Genomic DNA, 20,770 nt, shown 5'->3' on the forward strand with positions numbered 1-20,770 from the left:
ATTGAATTTCTAATTCGTAGGACGAAAAATATTGAAAAATAAAAAAATTTGTTTTCAATTCCGAATAAAAGATAAATATTTTATTTATGATGTTCTCTAATTTAAACTTTATTTTATTCACACACAAAACTTAAATACATTAATGAAGATTCAAATATAATTATAAACAAATCTTTAAATTTTATTTCATCTTTTATTATATTTATGTGAATCTTATATTAATAATCAAATTCTCAGTAATAGTTTCTCTAAATTTCTTAAGAGAGATAAAGTAATTAGTGAATTTTTGATGATTTGATGATATATTTAAAGATAAATATCTATTTGTTAGTATAAATATTGATATAAATTTTTATTTTTCAATAAATAATACCGATGTAAATTAGCACTTAATTTAATTTTAAAATATTTACTGAATTTTCATTTTAAAATAGCCATTGGTTGCTAAATTGCATATGCGACAGTTAAGTGTTTGAGAAGATCTGTAAACGGTGCAAACAGAACTAACGTATAGTAAACTTCCAATAAAGAGAAATACACATTTCGCACGCAAATTCAAAGTCCAGGTACACATCCTGCTATTATAAAACTTCATATACACAAATTGCATATGAGTGAGTGAAACTACAGATACACATATTGTCTTTTACTTTTAATATATTTGACGAGTTTAATTTATAAAACTTATAATATGTTAAATGAAAATTTATTTTAACACACCTAAAGTTTTATTTTGTAAAAGCACCGGGAATGTACACACAACACAATTACGTCAATCTGTTGAGACATGGTATATTAAGAATTTTTTTGCCATGAGAATGAATTAGGATGACAGACCCTTTTAACCAACCGGCACATACAGGGTCTTTTCCTGGAAAAAATAATGAATCAAACAAGTTATTTGTTATTTTAATTTTTAGTTAATTTAAAAAATATATATTATTATAATATAATTTTACTTTCATAATAAAATTAAATATTAAAATATATAATGATAGAATGATAAATATTATAATTACCATCACGTGAGGTATAAGTTAATAAGAATATTATATATAAAAAATTTTAATAATACAACATTAATCATTGATAAAAGTTAATTAAAAAAATATCTTAATATTTTAAACATCAAACTTTAAAAAAAGGTAAAAAGATAAATATTTGCAGCAAGGAGAAAAGAGACCTAAATATTTAAAAATTAGCAGGAGACCTAAATATCTGCAGGAGCAGCGGTCGGACTCATCCATGTCTATTCCGGTAACACACCCGCAGCAGCAACAGCTCAACCCAAATCCAAATCCAAATTCAAATTCAATTTCAAACGCAAATGCAAATTTATCGTTGGAAGATGTATCCAAGTGTTTCAATCTTCCTCTCTCCGACGCTGCTGAGTCTCTCGGTACTGTATACACACAGCAATTGTTATGATTTGATTTTGTAGGGATGATTTGCGTTGTTTTTATGTCTATAATGTTTAAATTGACCGATTTTAAGGTGTTTGATTAATTTGCGATTTGTGGCGCTGACAGGGGATTTCGTGTACTTGCAACTATTTCTTTTAACATATTAGTTGAGGAATTAATGAATAAATAGATACATAAAGCTCGTTGCGAATATCATTAGCTGGACATTGTGTTTTTTGTGATACTTGATTGTTTTGTAAGAATGTATCTTTGGGAGATGAGAGGCGGAGATCCCCTGATATTTTGTGGTAGCAAGTGAGAGATATGTCAGATACTGCGGAAATTTATTTCAATTTTATCGTTTCAGAAATATTCTTGTATTGTATATGGACCTGGGTCTGTTCTTATTCTTACAAACTGATTGAAGCCTTTAAGAGTGGTTCTATGATGATTTTAGAGTAAAAGAGGATGGAGCTTTAAGAATTTATAATGGATATAGATCAAATCTGTATGACAGTACCATTCTTTACATAATGGGTATGATGAAACTACACCGTACATGAGAACATAAGGCATGAAGACAACAAAAAGATTTAAGTGCAAGTATAAATTATGTTCTTATCAAGTAGAACATTAAAGGTTATACAATTATCTAAGCATATTTACGTCCTTACATTCTAAGTTACAGCCTTAAAGACGTATAAGTGAATGAGGGGAAGTTGATGTTTTTGTTTAAGTAAGCAGAAATACCTATATAAGCTGACGGACTCTATAAGTGTAGGTCTTAAAATTACAAGAAAATTAGAGAGGAAGGAGAAGCAGTCAACATGTTGTTATTGCCTTGACAAGAAGTTGAGGGTTCAGGTCTTACTACAGGCAAAAGTAGCTGGGCAGTTGTTCTTAGTTAAGTTTTGTTTAATATATTAACTCCAAAGGGATCCAAACGTTGATGCTTTTAGGATTTAAACCTATTCAAGTGCTATAGGTTCAGGGTTTTAGTGCTGGCTATAATTTTATTTGTTCAACTGTCGGAATGAAACTTAAAATTAATTGGAGCTGATTATTTCTTTTATTGTAAAATTCAATATGAATGATGCTATTGTATTCTTAAGTGAATTTATTAATATTAGTGCCTTCAATTGTAAAATCGCATAAAAATCGTTTCTTCAAGTTTTTCAAGTAAGTCATCTCCAAGAAGCTTTGCTAATATATGTTACTTTACTGTTACAGGTGTCTCTAACACGACCCTGAAGAAAATATGCCTGGATAATGGTCTCGTCAGGTGGCCATATCGGAAGGTAGGGCTTGGAAGTTCAAATCTATTGTTCTTATTAAATATGTTTAGATGTCTGATCGTAGCAAGACATTAATTAAAATGCACACACACACATTGTTTTTATGTTTATCAGGAATTCACAAGTTTTTTAAGTAATACAGTAGTATTTGATATAAAAAAAATTTCTCATCATTGATCAAAATTTAAATTATTCAAATTGATGATTTCTAATGTAAATTTAACCATTATTCTTGAACTTATCCTACATCCAAGCGGTATAAATTTATTCAGTATTAACAGAGTTGGTGCTTTTTTTGTTTTCTTATGTTCTTTTGAATTAATTTTCCAGCCTCGCCCATCCCTCAAAAGAGAATCTATTATCAACTAAGGCAAACAATGCCAGATAAATCACCGTTGCCTAATTTAAATGACACCTGTATATACTATACTATATCATACTTCTATGACTAAATTGAAATCTGTATTTGATCATTCAATTTTGGTTTTTAATCAACTCGATATCTAGTAAAATAATATGTTCTTTTTTGTAATATTTTTATAATTACTTGTTACCTGTTTCTACTTTACCTCTTTTTAAAAAAATACTAAAGCATCGTGCCGAACTCAAAAGGTTCGACTGGCTGGGTGAATGAGATTGACTAGATAGATAAAGTTTTTTAATGTTTTGCAGAGATGTATTCATGCAGATATTATAAATTCAAACTCTCTTTTTCTTTTTTTAGTTTAGGTGTATTATTTTTCTTTTTATTGTGGATTGGTGAAACTATAATGTCTTCCTATCCTTATGTAACATCGCCACATACAGTAATTTGAATAATTATTAGCGCTCAGTGCTTTTGTAGGATTAGCAAAAGCATTGTACTATATGGCTTAATCATTTTTGCAGTTATGTTAGTATTCAAGGGTGAAAGTGTTTGCTTGTACTTACACTTTCTGCAAATCATCCAGTTTCTCCTAGGCAAGAGCATCGAGGATATCTTAACGGAAGCAGCTCTAGAGAAAAAGACAAGATCTGAGTTACTAAAGTCCACAAAAGACGGAAAGGTTGATGCGACAAAGAATACTACATCAGTTGGGTAAGAGCACCCTCTGGCCTCTATGCTTCAATTAGAAAGCACCCTCAGGTGCAGTACCTGGTGCCTATTCTTTGTCTATATAATTCACTGCGCTAGTGCTAATTTTGCTATGTAGATAGTGCCATTAGTTCGGGGTGACTAAAAAATTTGTGAAGTAGCTTCTATCAGAAGTTTATTCCTGCATGCCAAATTCTGAAGTTATATGCAATCACTCCTCGTACTCTCTGACGGCTTGCATGTTCTTTCCAATACTTCAAACTTATATTTTACCAGTATATACGTCTACTCCCCACTTCCATTACCCTGTTTGCTACCTATAAATTAGTAGATCATCAAATGACTCTGCCCTTTCTCTACTCAACTGTATCAGACATGATGCTGAGAAGTACTGGCTTACTAAAACTGTAGATTATTAACTCAGCTTTCAGTTAAAACACATCTGGTATCAAGCTTGCATTTTTCAGACTGTGGATAATTAACTTCAAATGTGAATTCTAAGAATCATATCTGTTCATAGATCTTTCACTTCTGATTCATTCAACTCTATTAGTTACATTTCTGCTTGCAGACCTGTACACGAGGTTCCCAAACCACGCTCAATCACACAGCCGACATATAAGAAGATCCAGCCTTCTTCCTCTTTGGCCATAGTTGATGAATTTAGGTATGGTTTTCCATCAAAGGGCTTATTAAGAACCTCTAACAAATGGTGGGGAAGCAGTACTACTAATAACAAGGATACCCGTGTTAAGGAAGACAGAAATATTGAACAAACTGAACAGAAGTCTGAAAAGCTATTGAAGAGTAGTCCAAGTAAAGGCGAAGTTGGTGGTCAGAGTGAAACAAATGAAACGAACACTTCTGCCCAATTCTCAGGTACAGGTTTATTATCAGCCGTGAGAAAAAGAGCTCTGGAGGAAGGGCAAGAAGCATTGAAGCTTGGGTTTCATTATTGTTCTGGCATAAACAAGCCAAGAAAGCGAGAAAAACTATTGCTTCGGGGAATTTTCGGCTCATCGTTGCCAAAAGAGTGGACAGATGTCTCTTCTTGAATCTTTATGAGACCATATTTCAGTTATGACCATAGTCTACGTAGGGTAATATATGGCTGGAATTTCATACCAGTAAACTCTTCAATTATTTATCTTGTACCGGGTACAAGTGCAAGTCAGTTCAAAACTACCGGATGGATGACCTTTATTGGCTAGTTTATCATTTTATGTCAATATTTATTAAGGGGTTATCCGTAAATTACATGAGCAACTGGAACTGGAAATAGCATTGTTTAAATATATTTTAAATGGTGTGAAAAAAATTAATTTATAAATAATAAATTAAAATTTTCAATACAATAAAATTCGAAATTATGATTTGTTTGTAAGTTAGAACTTTGGTAAATACATCATCACAGCCATTAATGGTTTCAAATAAATTATTTTAATCAAACAATTCCTTTTCTCGTATGTATCATGTCAAAGTATTAAATTTTATCTATTAAATTTTAATATATTTTGAGTGGAATACGTTATGCCAACTCCTATTAGATTATATTAATAAATGTATTTTATATTAAAATTATTATAATGTGATTTAAATATTTTTCAAAAAATTTATATGGTTCTAAATTAAAATTGATAAACATAATTTGTTTTGAATTAAGAAAAGGAATCATAAATATGCAATAAGAAGGTAGAATCTATTTTGGATTAAGAAAAAGTTTTTGTATCTGTTCCTCACATAAATCCGGCTTATTAATTTTAAAATATATTATAAAAAAATTGTGATGGTGAGATTTATATGATTCTACGAATAAAACTGGTAGGAAATATTTATTTAGGATTAAAAAAAATCATATACATGTGAAAGACAGAATTTGTTTTGAATTCAGAAAAGGAATTATAAACATGCAAGTAGATATCAGTTGCCTTCTAGAACAGAATTTAATTTTGTTCCAATCTAACGGTGATTATTTGTTCAATATAAGATCCAACGGATGATAAGCTTTTGGACCAGAAGACCATGCGACCAAATTATCTCCCTTATGCTTATTATATATAAGTATATAATATAATATAATATTATTATTTTGTTTACATGTCACCGTTCACAAATGCCCCCCTTAAATTCTCTATGGTTTTTTTCTTTCGTCATGTTCTGATGTGTGCTTCGTATAGCAAATTTACTGTAACTTCACTCTTATTACCTTCGCTATAATTTGTCACTGACAAAAACACACTCAGGTTTGACAAAAAAACACAGTCAGGTTTGACAAAATTGAAAATTCGAACTCGTTCGCCGTCACTTCTGACAAAAAAATTACATTCTCGACCACAAATAAACAGACGAGAACAGTATCATCTAACAAAGAGCTAACATATTTAAGAAGTATTACAAAATTCAAACTCGACCTCAAATAAGGAGAACGAGTACGATACCATCTGACAAAAGGATCAAATATTACGCTTTAGAAGTACTGTACTGTGTTTCATTAGTTTTTACACAAGCTATTAAAATGGTAGTAAGCTACCAATGTCCTAGTTGCACAGACACGAACAAGAGGGGATAGCGTTTGTTAGTCTGTTATTTCCACGCTCAGCAGACAGCCCGGTAGCAACACTAACGTGAACCAAAGTAAAGGCAGTGCATGCATTTCAGATGCTAAATATGGAAATCTTATCCCTCACACCATAAATTCTTGCTCAAGCTGCAGCTTTGGACTGTGGCCTAACAACCCGGCCATGCATGATGCATCCATAGCTTTCTTGTTTATAAAACTTCGGTTATCAGATTGTCAGGTCGAGCCGAGTCGTCTCCGCGAGCATTCACAGGCCATCCTGCTTTCTTCAGTTATGGAACAAGTTGAGCAACCGCCGCAACTTCATGTCATAGGTGCTAAACGTTACTCTTAAATACTATATGACTATATCATACTAATACGCTTTGAATTCACAGAATTCGCGAATTTTGAGTTCTGGTCTTTGTTCTTGATTTGCTCATTTCACTAATCTTATGACTTTTGGTTGTTCATTATTAGTTCAAGAAGCCAAGGAGGTAGAGGCAATGTCAGGGGACGAGACGACGATAAGACAGACACTGCTGCAGAGCGTCCAGTGCTGCAATCAATGGTGGCTGCGGTTATTCTTCTTCACCGTCCTCCTCATATGTGGTCAGTCAGCAGGGACTCTATTGGGAAGGCTTTATTTCAATGAAGGCGGTAAAAGCAAATGGATGGCGGCATTAGTACAGCCTGCTGGTTTTCCGATTCTTATACTTCTTCTGATCATTTTCCACATCTTTCCCAGTTCTTGCAAAGCCAAGGACTCGAAGTTTTTTGTTTCACTCTTTACTCTGGCCTCTCTGTATTTCAGCTTTCTCGGCCTTGTCAGTGGAGGCCTCACAATGATGTATACATATGGCCTTTGTTATCTTCCTGTGTCTACTTATGCCCTCATTTGCTCCACGCAGTTGGCTTTTAATGCTGTTTTTGCCTTCTATATTAATTCGCAGAAGTTCACTGCCCTGATACTGAATTCTGTAGTCCTCTTGACGACGTCTGCAGCTTTACTTGTTGTCGGAGTTGACAACACGAATTCTAAAGGTGGTTCTGATAAACAGAAGTTTTTGCTTGGATTCATCTTCACAATTGGTGGTTGTGCTATCTATGCTCTAGTGTTATCCGTCACTCAGCATTTGCTCCAGAAAGTACTGAAGAGCGTGACCCCTGTCGTGATTCTTGAACAGATGATTCTCCAGTCATTCGCTGCATCAGCTGTCTGTGCAGTTGGCCTGTTCGCCAGTGGCGAGTGGAAGACTATGGCGACAGAAATTCATGACTATCGACTGGGGAAGACGTCGTATGTCATGACATTAGTGTGGACGGCTGTTTCGTGGCAAGTGTATACCATCGGCTCATTCGGGTTGCTCTTTGAGGTGTCGTCGCTGTTCACAAATGTCATCGGTACAGTGGCATTGCCGATTGTTCCGGTTCTTGCTGTGTTCTTCTTTGACGATAAGCTGAATGGGGTTAAAGTTGTGGCTATGTTGCTAGTTATCTGGGGATTTCTTTCTTATATCTACCAACACTACCTTGATGATTTGAAGTCGAAAAAGGCGTTCAAGAAAATTTCAGATGAGAATACAGAATGCCCGCCTTGTGTTTGAGACGATTAGAGGGCTAGCATTAGATTCAATGGGTTGTTTCATGGCCCTGTAAGTTTGTAACCAGCAGGCAATATGTGATGAATTGACGAGAATAAACAAGTTACATAAGCTGGCAGAAAAAGAATGATGGTATTATATTGATAATGATTAAATAGGTCAGACATGGATTCAGAAAATAGACTATACAATATTTTTCTCAAGTCCATATCTCCATCCATCTAGAGCAATAAAGAAGGAAATTATGAAACATTACAAAAGCTGCAAGAACACAAATGGGCCATCAGAAGTTGAACAGCTCTCTTGTGTGCTAAATTTTTTTTAGCAGAACTCCTTTCCAAGCAGGTATTGTCAACTTATCATCTGCCTATGCAGGCTCAATAAACCATCAAGACTCGGTCATCCTATTCATGTAATATCTCTGAAGTTGTGTTTTCAGACTGTCCTACCTTGCTGTCCACCTCAGCTGAATTACCGTTATCCTTCATGGATTCAATTTCCATACTTGCTGTGCGGGTCTTCCTATTTCTACGATCCTGCCAAATGATACAAAACAACGCTTGCTTAAATTTTTTCAGAATGATTTTTAACCTTATATGAATTATTTTGAGTGTTCATTACAAAATCATATCTAAAATCAGAACAGAACAGATACAAGGAGAACCTTGTTTCTTTCTAAAAAGTTGTTATTTTACTAAAAGGGTTAATTATCATCCGATAACTCAATACATAACGACGGTGACTAAAGAAAGTTTAGAAAGATTTATTTGTTGATGTTATATGGGTTGATATACAATTTTTACCAACGTATTACAATTGATGGTGTGACTAAAGAAACTGATTGAAGATTAAAGCAAGGCAGCAGAAGTAAAGGCTTATTTTTGCACCGCTAGGGGTGCTTGCAGTGCAGGCGGTATGGTTTTCTTTCAAAACTGCAAACCGACCCGCACATGCGGTTTGGCCAAATTTTCAAACCGCACTGCGTAAAATAAACACCGCATAAACCACACCACAAAAATGCACTGCAGTTCGTGCAGTTTATACATTTAAAAAATAAATATTTTTGGATGAAATTTTAAATATATGATAACGAAAATAATTTTTCTATGATGAAGATATATAATATTTACGATTACAGAGGTGTACAATTACAGAAAAAATATAAACTTAAATGTAAGTATGACACTAAGGAATATTCAGAGATACTAAGCTAATTTCGAACTGATATCCTTGCTTACTGGGAACGAGTAGTTGTGGTCTCTTTTCTTTCCATGGGACCAAACATATAACAGCGGACCTAAACTTTAATAATGTGGGACTTGACAGAGCAAGAATTCTTACGATTAGTGCTTTCATTAAGATCTACAAGTGCTACTGTAACATGTCCCAACGTTAATGTAACAGTCCCAATGTTTAAAGTTACTTTAAGCATGTAAACCTTTCGGCACTAGGTTTTCTACTAGCAACTGGCCGGCCAACTCTACATTAACTTGTGCCTTATGGGCTGCTGATTTCCTTAAATTTGATTTATACACCATTTTCATCAATTTAAATCTGTTATTGTTGGGTCATAATTAAATTGTATTAAGTTATAACAGCAAATGGAAACAAGAAACAGTAAAAAGGATAACGAGAACATTTACTATAAAGGAACTGATCAATACCTCACGATGAGGGAAATCATCTGCTTCAAGCATCCGAACAACTTGACTCATTTTTGGCCGTTTTTGTGAGTCTGGATCAACACACCTAAGAGCAACCAGAAGTGCACATTTCAAAGCACGTGTTGGGGGCTTCGTTTCAAGATCTGGATCCAAAACTTCCTCAGCTCTTCTATTCCCAACCATCGTTTTCAGCCATTCTACTAGGTTTACCTAAAATGAGCATAAGAACCTTATTCAAGCAACTGTAAACAATCTACATGTGGAGTTGTATATTTACTTCAACATTTTAAAAGCAGAGATGCATTGTGGATTAACATCAACAGATAAATTTCTCACAAAATAGATATTGGGTACTGACTTAGTACCTCATTAGCAGGCCGACTGTAGTCCACCGGGTCTCTTCCAGTAATTGCTTCCAGGAGGAGGACCCCAAAACTATATACATCACTCTTTTCATTTAGCAAGCCAGTGTTAGCATATTCCGGAGCAACATAACTGCACATCATAAGAGAGAATAATGTTTTGAGTACAATAATATGACAAATGATCATGCAGTATCAACGATGGGATCATGCATACCCAAATGTTCCCATCACTCTGGTAGTTATGTGACTTTCTCCAGAATCCAAGAGCTTGGCCAATCCAAAGTCAGAAACTTTTGAGTTAAAATCATGGTCAATCAGGATATTGCTTGATTTTATGTCTCGATGAATGACTTTTGGTTCTATAGCTTCGTGCAAGTAGGCAAGACTGCAACACACACATGGAAAAAGCTTTTAGATGGTTCTGGTGATACAAAATGATAAAATGAACACAATGACTGTAATATGCTCAGATATTTGCATTGACCGTAGCTGTCAGTGTCAGATGAATGTCAAATAAATTTATGAGGTCATTAGGGAAGTGCGAGATGTTGATGAAAGCAAATAGGCAGTTAAGGACTGTACAAGATAATACACTATATATAAAAATGTTGAATGTTCAGACAATTTGGCAGAGATCTACTTACGCTTTTGCAGTACCAATAAGGACCTTCATGCGGGCTTCCCAAGTAAGGCTACCATGTTGGCGCATGGCCCCATGAAGCCACTGTTCTAGGTTTCCATTGTTCATATATTCATACACCAGCATTCTGCAGTTTTGGCAGAAGAACAAATGTTAACAGTGAACTAGGATTTGTAGCAAAACGAGGAAACTGATCAAATCACGAATTAAATTTCCTTTTGATAATGTAAGGTCAATTACATATTTGAGTAAGAAGAACAGCTTAGAAGTGCAATACAAGGATTACAAAATCTGGACAATGAGTAAAAAGCTTGAAGCTTACCTGTGTACCCCTTCTACACAATAGCCAAGAAGTCGTACAAGATTCTTATGTCGAACATGGCCTATAGCCTCCACTTCAACTCTAAATTCTCTCTCAGCCTGCCCCCTATAAAAAAAAACGCATGACAATCATAAAGAAAATTCAGTGAAGCAACATTAGAGATAAGACTTGAGAAGCAAGAGGTGAATTTCAAGATTGCAATCTTGTTACTTCACTTACAGATTATTAAGAAGCTTCTTAACTGCAACTTCAGTTCCATTGATTAGTACTCCACGATAAACAACACCATATCCGCCCTCTCCAATCACATTTTCAGCTGAAAAACGATTTGTTGCAAGCTGAAGATCTCTAAGAGTAAACCAATGACCCCACCCGAGATGTGACATTTCTGGCAAGCCGATCAACGGAGAAGCAGTTGCATAGGAGGACTGCTTTCGGACCGTACCAGAACTCCCTTCTTCCCCTGACTGAGAACTACAAGGCCTCTCATGATAATACATTGAGCTGCACTGGCTGATGTTATCAGCATCACTAGATTTACTCATACCTAGGTGCACCAAAAGCTTCTCAGAATTCTTATCGCTAGATTTATCAGGAACTGTAACAACTAAACTTTCTGGATGATCATTCATATTTCGGTCCCCTACTATGTCAACCTTGATATCTTTCGAAGCAAAAGGTATTTGAGGATCAGAGTACTTGTTATTTGTTCTTTTAGATCTTCTTCGACAAGTGACCCACATAGATAAGATACACAGAATCAACACTATAAATGCACCAACGCAGATGCCAATCACCTCCCATAATCTCATACCCAAAACTTTCTTCTTCAGCTCTCTGTTTAAATCCCCAGATGCCATTTTTGGCTACTTGGCACGAAAACTAAACTGCGTCCAGAATTCTAGTTTTCTACAAAATTAGGCATGGCCTTCTGGATCCCAGTAATGGACAAAAAACTGCAAAACAATTCAAGAAGCACACACATTGAACTCTTTCTTCAAATGGGCTAGATAGTATTTCAAGAACTTGCAAACAAGAAACTTTTTAGATCAATAAATTAGTAACCATCCTAATCAAGCGTAAATAATGAAAATATGTCTACTTATAACATAATTTCCTAGAACAAGTCAACAAATCAATGGGTAATAACTAAACCAAGAAACAAAGCAAGTAAAAGCCATCACTTCAATTCATTGAATAAAGAAAATCTAAGAAGAAAAAAGACAAACACACATTAATAGAACAAAAACAAACCAATCACTTCACAAATCTGAACTTCTTGAAACTAAAAACATAACAAATCTAACACAAAACATCAAACTAAGAAAATGGGGTTTACCTTGGCAGTGATCTAGACTTAATCCACTCGATCTTGAGATTCCAAAAGCAAGAAAAAGATTAAAGGAGCTTCCTTTTCAACTAATAGAGACTCTGCAAGCATACATGAGGCAATGCCACAGGTGGGCTATAAAGAAAACACAGAGCAAAGCTAAGAAGAAAGTGAAGAGGCGTAGTTTGGAAGTAGAAGAATGTATACCCTGGAGAGGGGCAAAAAGAATGAAGAAAATGAATAAGAAATTGTTAAAATGAGGGCAGGATTAAAAATCCAATCTCTAAGGGCAAATGTGGAGATTCATATAGTATTTTATATTCTTTTAAGTTGATTTAATGGTGGTAAAGAAAAGCAGATGTGGATGAAATAGGTAGGTGAAGTGGTGTCATGGTGGAGAGAGAGAGAGAGATGTCAAGGCTGTAAAGAAATCTTGGTTTGCAATGGAGGTAAAGAGAGGGAGAGAGATTGAGAGAGGGAGAATAAAATAATAAAATGTGGAGAGAGATAGAAATAGGGAATGGCATGTAGTTAAAAATAGGCAAGAATAATAAACATGGAAAATAGGAAAAAAATCCCAAGAGAGAAGAGGAGAAGTGGATGTCACTTGTCAGTCAACAACTGTAGAGCTGGTACAGCTATTTACTTAAATCTAGCTAAGCTATGGTGACGGATGTATATACATACATGCATGTATAATTGTCCTTTTTAACTTAATTAGTACAGCAAGACACAAAGAAAGGGACAATAATCTTTTTGTGTAGTATTCTCAGTTTCGAACGTTAGAGATATATAGGAATCCTCAAGCAAGATTGGCCTACTAGGTACAATCTGCTGACTAATTTGCTTGTTTGGTTTCCATTTTTTATCTCCACATTCAATCAATAAGAGTACAATTATACTTATCCATTTTAATTTATATGTGATATGTGATTTGAAGATCAATTAACGAAATCAGACATTTCTAATATTTTGACTAATTACAGTAGATAGAATTTTAAAGGTTAACAAAAATATAAAAATCATCCTGATAAAGATAAAATTGAGATAATGATAAATCTACATGAATCCTAAAAATAATATTTATAAAAATATGTAAAAAAAAATTGTCACTTCAGTTATATGAAATTCTTGTCCAGTTATATATTCTTATGTAAATATCAAAATGAAATTTATTTTATACAAAAATAATAAATGTAATTTATAAAATTTAAACGACAATAATTTATTATTTAATAATAGTCAATAACATTAAAACAAAATTCAAAAACTTTTAACTGTAATTAATATATACCAATATGCCCTGTATAAAAATATACTCCATCTGTCCCATTTAATTGTATACGTTTCTTTTTAACTGTTCGACACGCATTTCAATGCTCTTATAAAATATAGTTCCATTACTTATTTTTCAGATTTTCTTTTTCTGAATAAAAATAGAACATCCAAACTTTAATTCAGAAAAAGAAAATTTTAAAAATAAATTACACAACTATACTTTACAGGAGCATTAAAGTCTGTGCCGCGTCCCCGTCCCCCAATGTATACAATTCAGGGGGACGGAGGGAGTATTCAATCTATTGATATGCGCTTATAAATTTTCACTAAAAAGATGGACAATGACGTGGGATAGATTATCAGTCAAAAATTAAATGATTTTGTCATTCGAACTTATCAAATCCAAAGCCACTTTATAAAATATAAATTATAATTTAGAAAGAGATAGGGTGATACTCCCTCTGTCCCATTTAATTCTATACGTTTCTTTTTAACTGCTCGACACGCATTTCAATGCTCTTATAAAATATAGTTCCGTAACTTTTTTTTGAGATTTTCTTTTTCTGTATAAAAATATAACATCCAAATTTTAATACAGAAAAGAAAAATTTTAAAAACAAATTGCACAACTACATTTTGCAGGAGCATTAAAGTCCGTACCGCGTCCCCGTCCCCCAATGTATACAACTCAGGGGGACGGAGGGAGTATAGTTTATTGAGTTTGACCAGGTTAAAGATATTACAACGGCTATTAAGGGTAATACAGTCACAAATTATACTTTAGTTAAGCACCACTAACCTTCCAAGATAGGGAGGCAGAAAAGGAGAGTTTACTTTCAATAGAAAAATAATAACGGATCTCACTATAATAATACTCCATCCGCCGATGATTTATATATTTTTTTAGTAGTTCTTTACCGTGTGGATTTTTGTGTGTAAAGAAAATGTTAAATAACAGTTCAAGGTAAAATGAACAAACTTCAGCTCATATAAATTATTTTTTACCTTTTTCTTGTATTTTCAGGAGTCTTATGATAATTAAAAATAATTTTTTATTTCTAAATATATATGTGTGTGTGTCAGAAAGAAATTTTTATTAAAATTTCAACTATCAAGTCAACACTCCTAAAACTATGAAGAGAAAAAAAGGCCAAGCGACCAGGTTTTTTTTATTGATGGTGTTTGGGAAATAAACTATTATCAGCATAGGAATTTAATTTTCATTAAAAATTTCATATATATATAATTTTTTTCGAAATAAATATAATGAGATAATTTATATTTGTCATTTAATAAAAAATAAGAACTTATTTTCTGTTTTCAGAAAACAGATACAACCTTTTCATCCAAGGCACAACTTTACAACGAATGTGATCCGACTTTGACGAATCATGCCATGGTACTTTCTATGTACGCTTATTTGTAAAGTGACTAAAGTCAAAACTTTATGAAACAGTAAATTCGGTGAGTATTCTAGACTCTAGAGCAACACTTGCTAGTAGTTCATCTGGGTAGAAACTGCGAACTGGCAATTAGTAAGATGTTTCTCGTGTCAAGTTCTACCATTTGCTTCGGTGAAGTTCTCGATTTCGCGTTCATGAACAGCTTCAAGTCTGATATTTCCTCCAATTTAAAGCATTAAGCAACATCACAAATGTGAATGCTTTCCGGTGTGCACAAAGTGACATAAGAGCAGTAACCACTAAGGATGTGTTCAGTCAATGAGGATATAACCTTCTTCACCATCTCTAACTAAACTTGCAGCATTTGAAGCGAATGTGTTGTGGGATGTAGACTTTCGAACTTGTGCATGGGACTCTGCTTCATGCTGAAACATCTTGACTAGTTCTTGCAACTCTAGTTTTCTTACTTGGACTTGCTCTTCAGCAACTGGTCGTTTCAGACCAAGGTAGACCAATCCCATTGCAATCAGTGCAACCCCTAAGAGAAGTAAAAGACCAGAGAAGAGGGCGAATGCATATGGAGTTCCTTCATTTCCAGGAATCCCATCCACATTTATTCCAAAAAGTCCTGTGACGATTGATAGTACGAGGCCACAGCCACCAAACACACCCAAATTGTGTGTTATGTGAAGACTTTTGTCCTAAGAGTAAAAGTTGTGCCCAACAAAGAAAAAATAAACTGTCACCAAAAGATAGTTAACTGATGAATTTCTATATCCTAGGGGGACTAAATTAATAGCCTCTCACAGTATAATGAAGAGATTAGTAAGTACAACTAATATGATTAGAGCTTTCTGAGAATACCTGTAACCATGCACGGACTGTGCTCTGCATAACATCTTGTATCGTAAACAAGCGACCACGGACTGCTTCTTGCTCTCCAATCATAGCCCTTGTACTCTTCCTTATTCCTTCGAGCAAATTCCTTGTCGCATTTCCCCTTAAATGTTGAAGAAGTTCAAATATGATCTCCTCTCTGGCATGTAATGACCATTTCACTCTAATAACCTATATTGGTAACAACCAGAAAAAGAAAAGACAGATTATCCACAAAGTAGTATGCTAACAACCTCTCTTTTAGCATGATGTAATATCTTCTTTTTATCAGCTGAGAAAACAACAAAAGGAATGTTGGATAGGCACTTGCTCATAACATGCTCCCAAAACACACTTATCCCCTTATTAGTTAAAATTAATATACCTGGGTTGATAGTCTTCTGATCTCCTGGTTTAGGATAACAGTGAACAGATGCATGTCCTCATGGTTTCTCCTAGAAAGGCATAACTTATTCAATTTATACATGTGATAGGCTGAAGCTTTGAACAGAAACAAAAATATTCAGATACATAATTGAATAATCGAGGGTGTGTGTGTGCACGCAAGTGCATGTAGAACCTGTTCATAAACTTCAGTTCAATTTCATCTGCAGCACCAAATATGTATTTTCGAAATAACCTATAGAACAACATGATAACAACTCCATAAGAGAACATTGGCAAGGTAGCTGAATTTTATATAAAAACCCCAACTCATTAAGTTTCTTGAAAAAAAAATGTCTGATATTTCATATATCCCATGTTCTTCATGGTCCTCTAGTGTCAGTATGCATTGAAATCAAAATATTACATAACTCGCTGGAAAATATTGGGGTTTTCTATTTAATTTGTTTAATCAAAATTAATTAAATGACATTGATTTAATATTTATAGGGTCTCCAAATGTACATAAAATTGAGATTCATTTAAAGGACAGATAAAGTATGTGGCTTCTTCAAATGCAGCTCCAAGAATCAGTGTGTATCAAGTTATACTTTTTATTGATCTTGAGAAATGAGAACTGGGCGTAAGAAATCTATTGCATTAAATGTTCTTACATTATGGCAAAATTCAATTTTAAAAATGTTTAACCAATTGTACAGCAGATGTTTACCCTAGCAAATCACAAACTGAGAACTCAAGGCAGGTACTTCCCTGATGTGTCTGCAACAACAAGAATGTGTCCCTTCCAGCAAGAATTACAAGAAAGAGAGGGACAAAGTATTATGAGCATGTATATATCCTATACTTGTAAATGTTTCCCGCTAAAGAAATTGAGAACTGAAAATTAAGAACTCGTGACATTTTCAGAGTATTTACAGCGTCAAATGCTAGTATACGACGAATTGACTGGAGACATATTGTTGATGTAATTTAACAATATATATTCAATTTTTACAGGTTTTAACTCTTATATCATATCTATCCTTATCTCTGTAATTTTAACTAATAATAATTAAAAGAAAAAAAAAACTTCATACTCTTGGCTCTGGATGTTCAAGATCAACCTTGAAAAAGATAAGTTACCTGTCATCCCATCTAGCAAGGCGGCATGCCAGGAGTGCTATGACCTCGTGTATAGTTTGTGGTACATTGCTTCCCCCAGCAGTAAGTAGCTCCTGGTCAATGAGAAGATAAAATAGATAGATGAAAGCTGAATATGTAGAACTATCCCCTTTACCCCATCCCCAAAAGATATATAATAGATTGCAAAACATCTGAGGATCAACACACCTGTACTTCTGCAACACCTAGCACATTAACGTTTGATGCAGAACCTTTAACATGCAATGTCGTTACCAAGAAGTTTTGTGCTTGCCACGATCGCATAACTACAGGTATGTCGTCTTCTTCAGCAAATGGATCGCCTGCTGACTGGCCTAAAAGTTCAAATAGTAGTCCTCCAGCAACTCTAACTGGGACCTGCATATGTAAAATACTATTAGCAATAATAATGACCATATATATGAACTTGAGTGCTATGTTTCAAGCCTACTTCCCTGAAAGTGATGAAGAAGCAAACTTCTGAACATGAAACAGACTAAACTCTGAAAACATTTATGTACTTGTAGGTTTCATACGCCTGAGGCAGCATAACGATAACGAAAAGGGTAACCAGAAACTATAAGTCTGCAAACTGAAGTAGCCTATTAGTTAATGATACTCTAGAGCCAAAAAGTACCTCATAGAAAAGGTGCTTCATACGTTCACTAATTAACTTGCTTTCATCTCTTAAAGCAGTACTGATAGCAGGATGTAACCACTGGGCATTACTTAACCATGCAGTAATAGATGGATGCCCTGCGATTACATGACACCACCAAGTTGGCCCTACAGGTTGTTCCCAGTAGGGAGCTGCAATCTCTGCAACAGATATATCATCCTCACTGTCAGCAAACTCAATAGGCTGCGAGGCCCAGTCAGTATCAACTTGCACAGTTTGGACAAGTTCAGAAATTCGAGACCAGCCAATTGGTTTCCAATATCTTCCCGGATACTTATCCTCAGGATTAGAATAGGATGAAAGGCAATCATGCTCACTATCATGGCCAACTAAAGGATCATTATAATTTCCAACTGACTCTGCAAGAGGCACAGAGTCGAGAACGGTGTTCTTGACTTCTTGTCTTGAAGACTTAGTTGGAGGGATCTTACTAGATGTCTGTTTAACTACAGTGTCCCTTTGAGCAGAAGCGGTCTTTGCTACAAATTTTGAACCAGCTCTCTTCCTACGGCTCTGAACAGATTCAAAGGCACAAATTAGCCCGTCAGTCCATAAGCCGCATGCAACTTGCATAACATCTCTCTTTGGCTGATGTTTCTGATTATCTTGCTTCTTCTCCAATAAAGCTAAATCATCAGCACCAATATCACCAATTGCCATTTTCGTCAATCCTGATTAAGTAATAACATATAAAATTACTTTCGTATGAACAATCAGGCGTTTTCAACTTCATAATAATGGTAGAAAAGGGATCTATAATTTATACATCAATCTCTGAGCACATGGATCATCCTAGTCCGATCATACCAAACAGCAGAACAGCACGAACTTATCAGGTGTGTAAAGCATACTAGTTCTTGCATTTGGACAATCGACATCTATGGTCTATGTTATCAAGTTCCTTTTCTAACTCATCCGAGTAATATACAGGAAAATCAAAACGGTATAACACGACATGCATCCACAACCACAACACTTAAATGTAGTATTCAAGAGATTAAAACCCGTAATATCATGTTAAAACACGAAAAATTCAAAAACTGCATCAAGAACGCAATATCATTCACTCTTCCAAGAATCGAGAAGCAGCACTCTTAAGTCTCATGTCTTAATTTATAAGATAAATCATCACAAATCAAATAGTGTATCTAAAATGCACTATGTGAATAAATTAAACCACCTCTATCCAAGTCCAAATATTACTTAATAAATTACTACCCTCTTACCAATTCAAGAACCCAAACACGATTATGAGCTGAAATTACCCAGTGCCCTTAATTTATTACATCAGTATCTTAAAAATAATCAGTTTCTATCATCTAATATCCTAAATTATAATTTAGAAATTGAAATGCAAAGATAGGGTTGAGAAAATACCAGTGGTTGTAGACTTGTAGTATAGTTGTATGGGCTATGTAGTGTCTGTATGTATATGTGCACAGGGAATAATCTGCAAGTATCATGTAAGTAGAGGTCGAAGTGTCGATGATGAATTAAATTGGAGATTAGCGATTGAGATTGTGAATATTTTTTGCGACTTGTGAGGGCAAAGCTGTTCTGTTTGTACAGCACCGAACTCGAACCTGATACGCAACGAATAAATTGGGTTTTATTTTATTACTTCCGTTGAAAATGATAGGAGTATAAAATTGAGCAACTGAGATATATCCTCGTGGTGGCAGTGAACTTGCCACTTATTTCATGTTTCCTTCCGTCTAAAGGTGAGCAGTTTTCGAGGATAGGTCAGCGGAAGAGCTTATCTTCTGTGATTTTGGGTCCGGGTTCGACCATCGCTCATTTCTATAATTTCGTAGAACAGATATCCGTGAAACAATCATATTTTATCAAAAATAAAAAGGTGAGCAGTTTTTTGTAAGTAAGATCATGTTATTATTCATCGTAAATTTGTTGGAATTGTTTTAAATGACGGATAGATAGATAATTTATATTAATCGAATAATTCATACAGAAATTTCATGAAACCAATGATCGAGAAAAAAAATTTCATGAGAACATAAACTATTTATTATTCTGTTTTTGTTTTGCTTCCATACCGCGAGCCCATGTACAGCTAAACGTCGCCTTCGAACTCCTCTTTCAACCGGCCCATTTCAAGTAGCCCAATGTTCGTCAATGTTCTCTGTTTTCTTCAGAAGTTTCTGTTTTTTGTTTCCAAAACTATTTACTAGTTATTTTAGTTTCTGGAAGACAGTTTTAAAAATCTTCCGACATCATAACTATTTTATTAAAAAATTCCTTCATTACAAATAAAATGTAAGTTTTAGATACGTATTTCACAAATCAACTATGATGATCCTCCATCGATGAATAAAAAGGATAACATGAAATAAGAATGGGAATGAAAATTAATAAAGATGTAGTGACTGATTTATTAATCATATTATAATTCAATTACTATTTTATATCATAAATTGTTGATTATCAAAATTTGAAATTTCGTTTCCTGCCAACAACTCTCTTCAGAAGCGGTGCATATACTCTGCCACGAACGAGGAGAAAGAAACCAACAAGAAGTATTAAAAAATTCTATAGAGATATCAGATATGTTATAACTGTAAGATACGCTGCTATGAACTAAGTATCCATTAAAACTCTGTAACTATTACAATGGAAAAGAAGAGAAAAACATCGTCTATTCTACGGTGTCTTATCGAGTGTATATATAGAAAAAAAATAACCACTAACTAACTCTAAAACTAACTCCACTGCTTGC

General features: G+C 34.4%; 4 protein-coding genes across 6 annotated transcripts; 2 read left to right on the top strand and 2 right to left on the bottom strand.

Moving 5' to 3' along the window:
- Window positions 1–1,184: 1,184 nt before the first annotated feature.
- Window positions 1,185–5,032, top strand: LOC108216504 (uncharacterized). Its single transcript, XM_017389277.2, has 4 exons — window positions 1,185–1,399; window positions 2,634–2,701; window positions 3,649–3,776; window positions 4,345–5,032. Exons 1-4 carry the CDS (start codon window positions 1,246–1,248, stop codon window positions 4,826–4,828), a joined length of 834 nt encoding a protein of 277 aa, XP_017244766.1. The 5' UTR covers window positions 1,185–1,245; the 3' UTR covers window positions 4,829–5,032.
- Window positions 5,033–6,489: 1,457 nt separating this feature from the next.
- On the top strand, window positions 6,490–8,045 carry LOC108219152 (probable purine permease 11). The gene is made up of 2 exons (XM_017392444.2): window positions 6,490–6,665; window positions 6,811–8,045. The coding sequence occupies exons 1-2, from the start codon at window positions 6,515–6,517 to the stop codon at window positions 7,935–7,937; spliced, it is 1,278 nt and encodes a 425-aa protein (XP_017247933.1). The 5' UTR covers window positions 6,490–6,514; the 3' UTR covers window positions 7,938–8,045.
- A 2-nt stretch (window positions 8,046–8,047) lies between these two features.
- LOC108219151 (probable receptor-like protein kinase At2g42960) lies at window positions 8,048–12,777 on the bottom strand. Its single transcript, XM_017392443.2, has 8 exons — window positions 12,265–12,777; window positions 11,145–11,881; window positions 10,926–11,030; window positions 10,608–10,730; window positions 10,178–10,348; window positions 9,964–10,093; window positions 9,599–9,808; window positions 8,048–8,470 (listed from the first exon to the last, which is right to left on the bottom strand). The coding sequence occupies exons 2-8, from the start codon at window positions 11,783–11,785 to the stop codon at window positions 8,339–8,341; spliced, it is 1,512 nt and encodes a 503-aa protein (XP_017247932.1). The 5' UTR covers window positions 11,786–11,881; window positions 12,265–12,777; the 3' UTR covers window positions 8,048–8,338.
- A 2,023-nt stretch (window positions 12,778–14,800) lies between these two features.
- On the bottom strand, window positions 14,801–19,771 carry LOC108215676 (uncharacterized). Of its 3 annotated transcripts, XM_064092298.1 has the most exons (9): window positions 19,414–19,771; window positions 17,995–18,707; window positions 17,547–17,735; window positions 17,340–17,431; window positions 16,927–16,998; window positions 16,393–16,452; window positions 16,198–16,267; window positions 15,801–16,004; window positions 14,801–15,637 (listed from the first exon to the last, which is right to left on the bottom strand). In XM_064092298.1, exons 2-9 carry the CDS (start codon window positions 18,694–18,696, stop codon window positions 15,248–15,250), a joined length of 1,779 nt encoding a protein of 592 aa, XP_063948368.1. In that variant the 5' UTR covers window positions 18,697–18,707; window positions 19,414–19,771; the 3' UTR covers window positions 14,801–15,247. The 3 variants fall into 3 exon arrangements, with proteins under 3 accessions (XP_063948368.1, XP_017243706.1, XP_063948369.1); XM_017388217.2 differs by lacking the exon at window positions 16,927–16,998 and having other exon boundaries at window positions 19,414–19,769; XM_064092299.1 differs by lacking the exons at window positions 16,393–16,452; window positions 16,927–16,998.
- Window positions 19,772–20,770: the final 999 nt, after the last annotated feature.

This window comes from Daucus carota, chromosome 4 (assembly GCF_001625215.2).
Source record: "Daucus carota subsp. sativus chromosome 4, DH1 v3.0, whole genome shotgun sequence".
Classification (NCBI taxonomy): Eukaryota; Viridiplantae; Streptophyta; class Magnoliopsida; order Apiales; family Apiaceae; genus Daucus; species Daucus carota.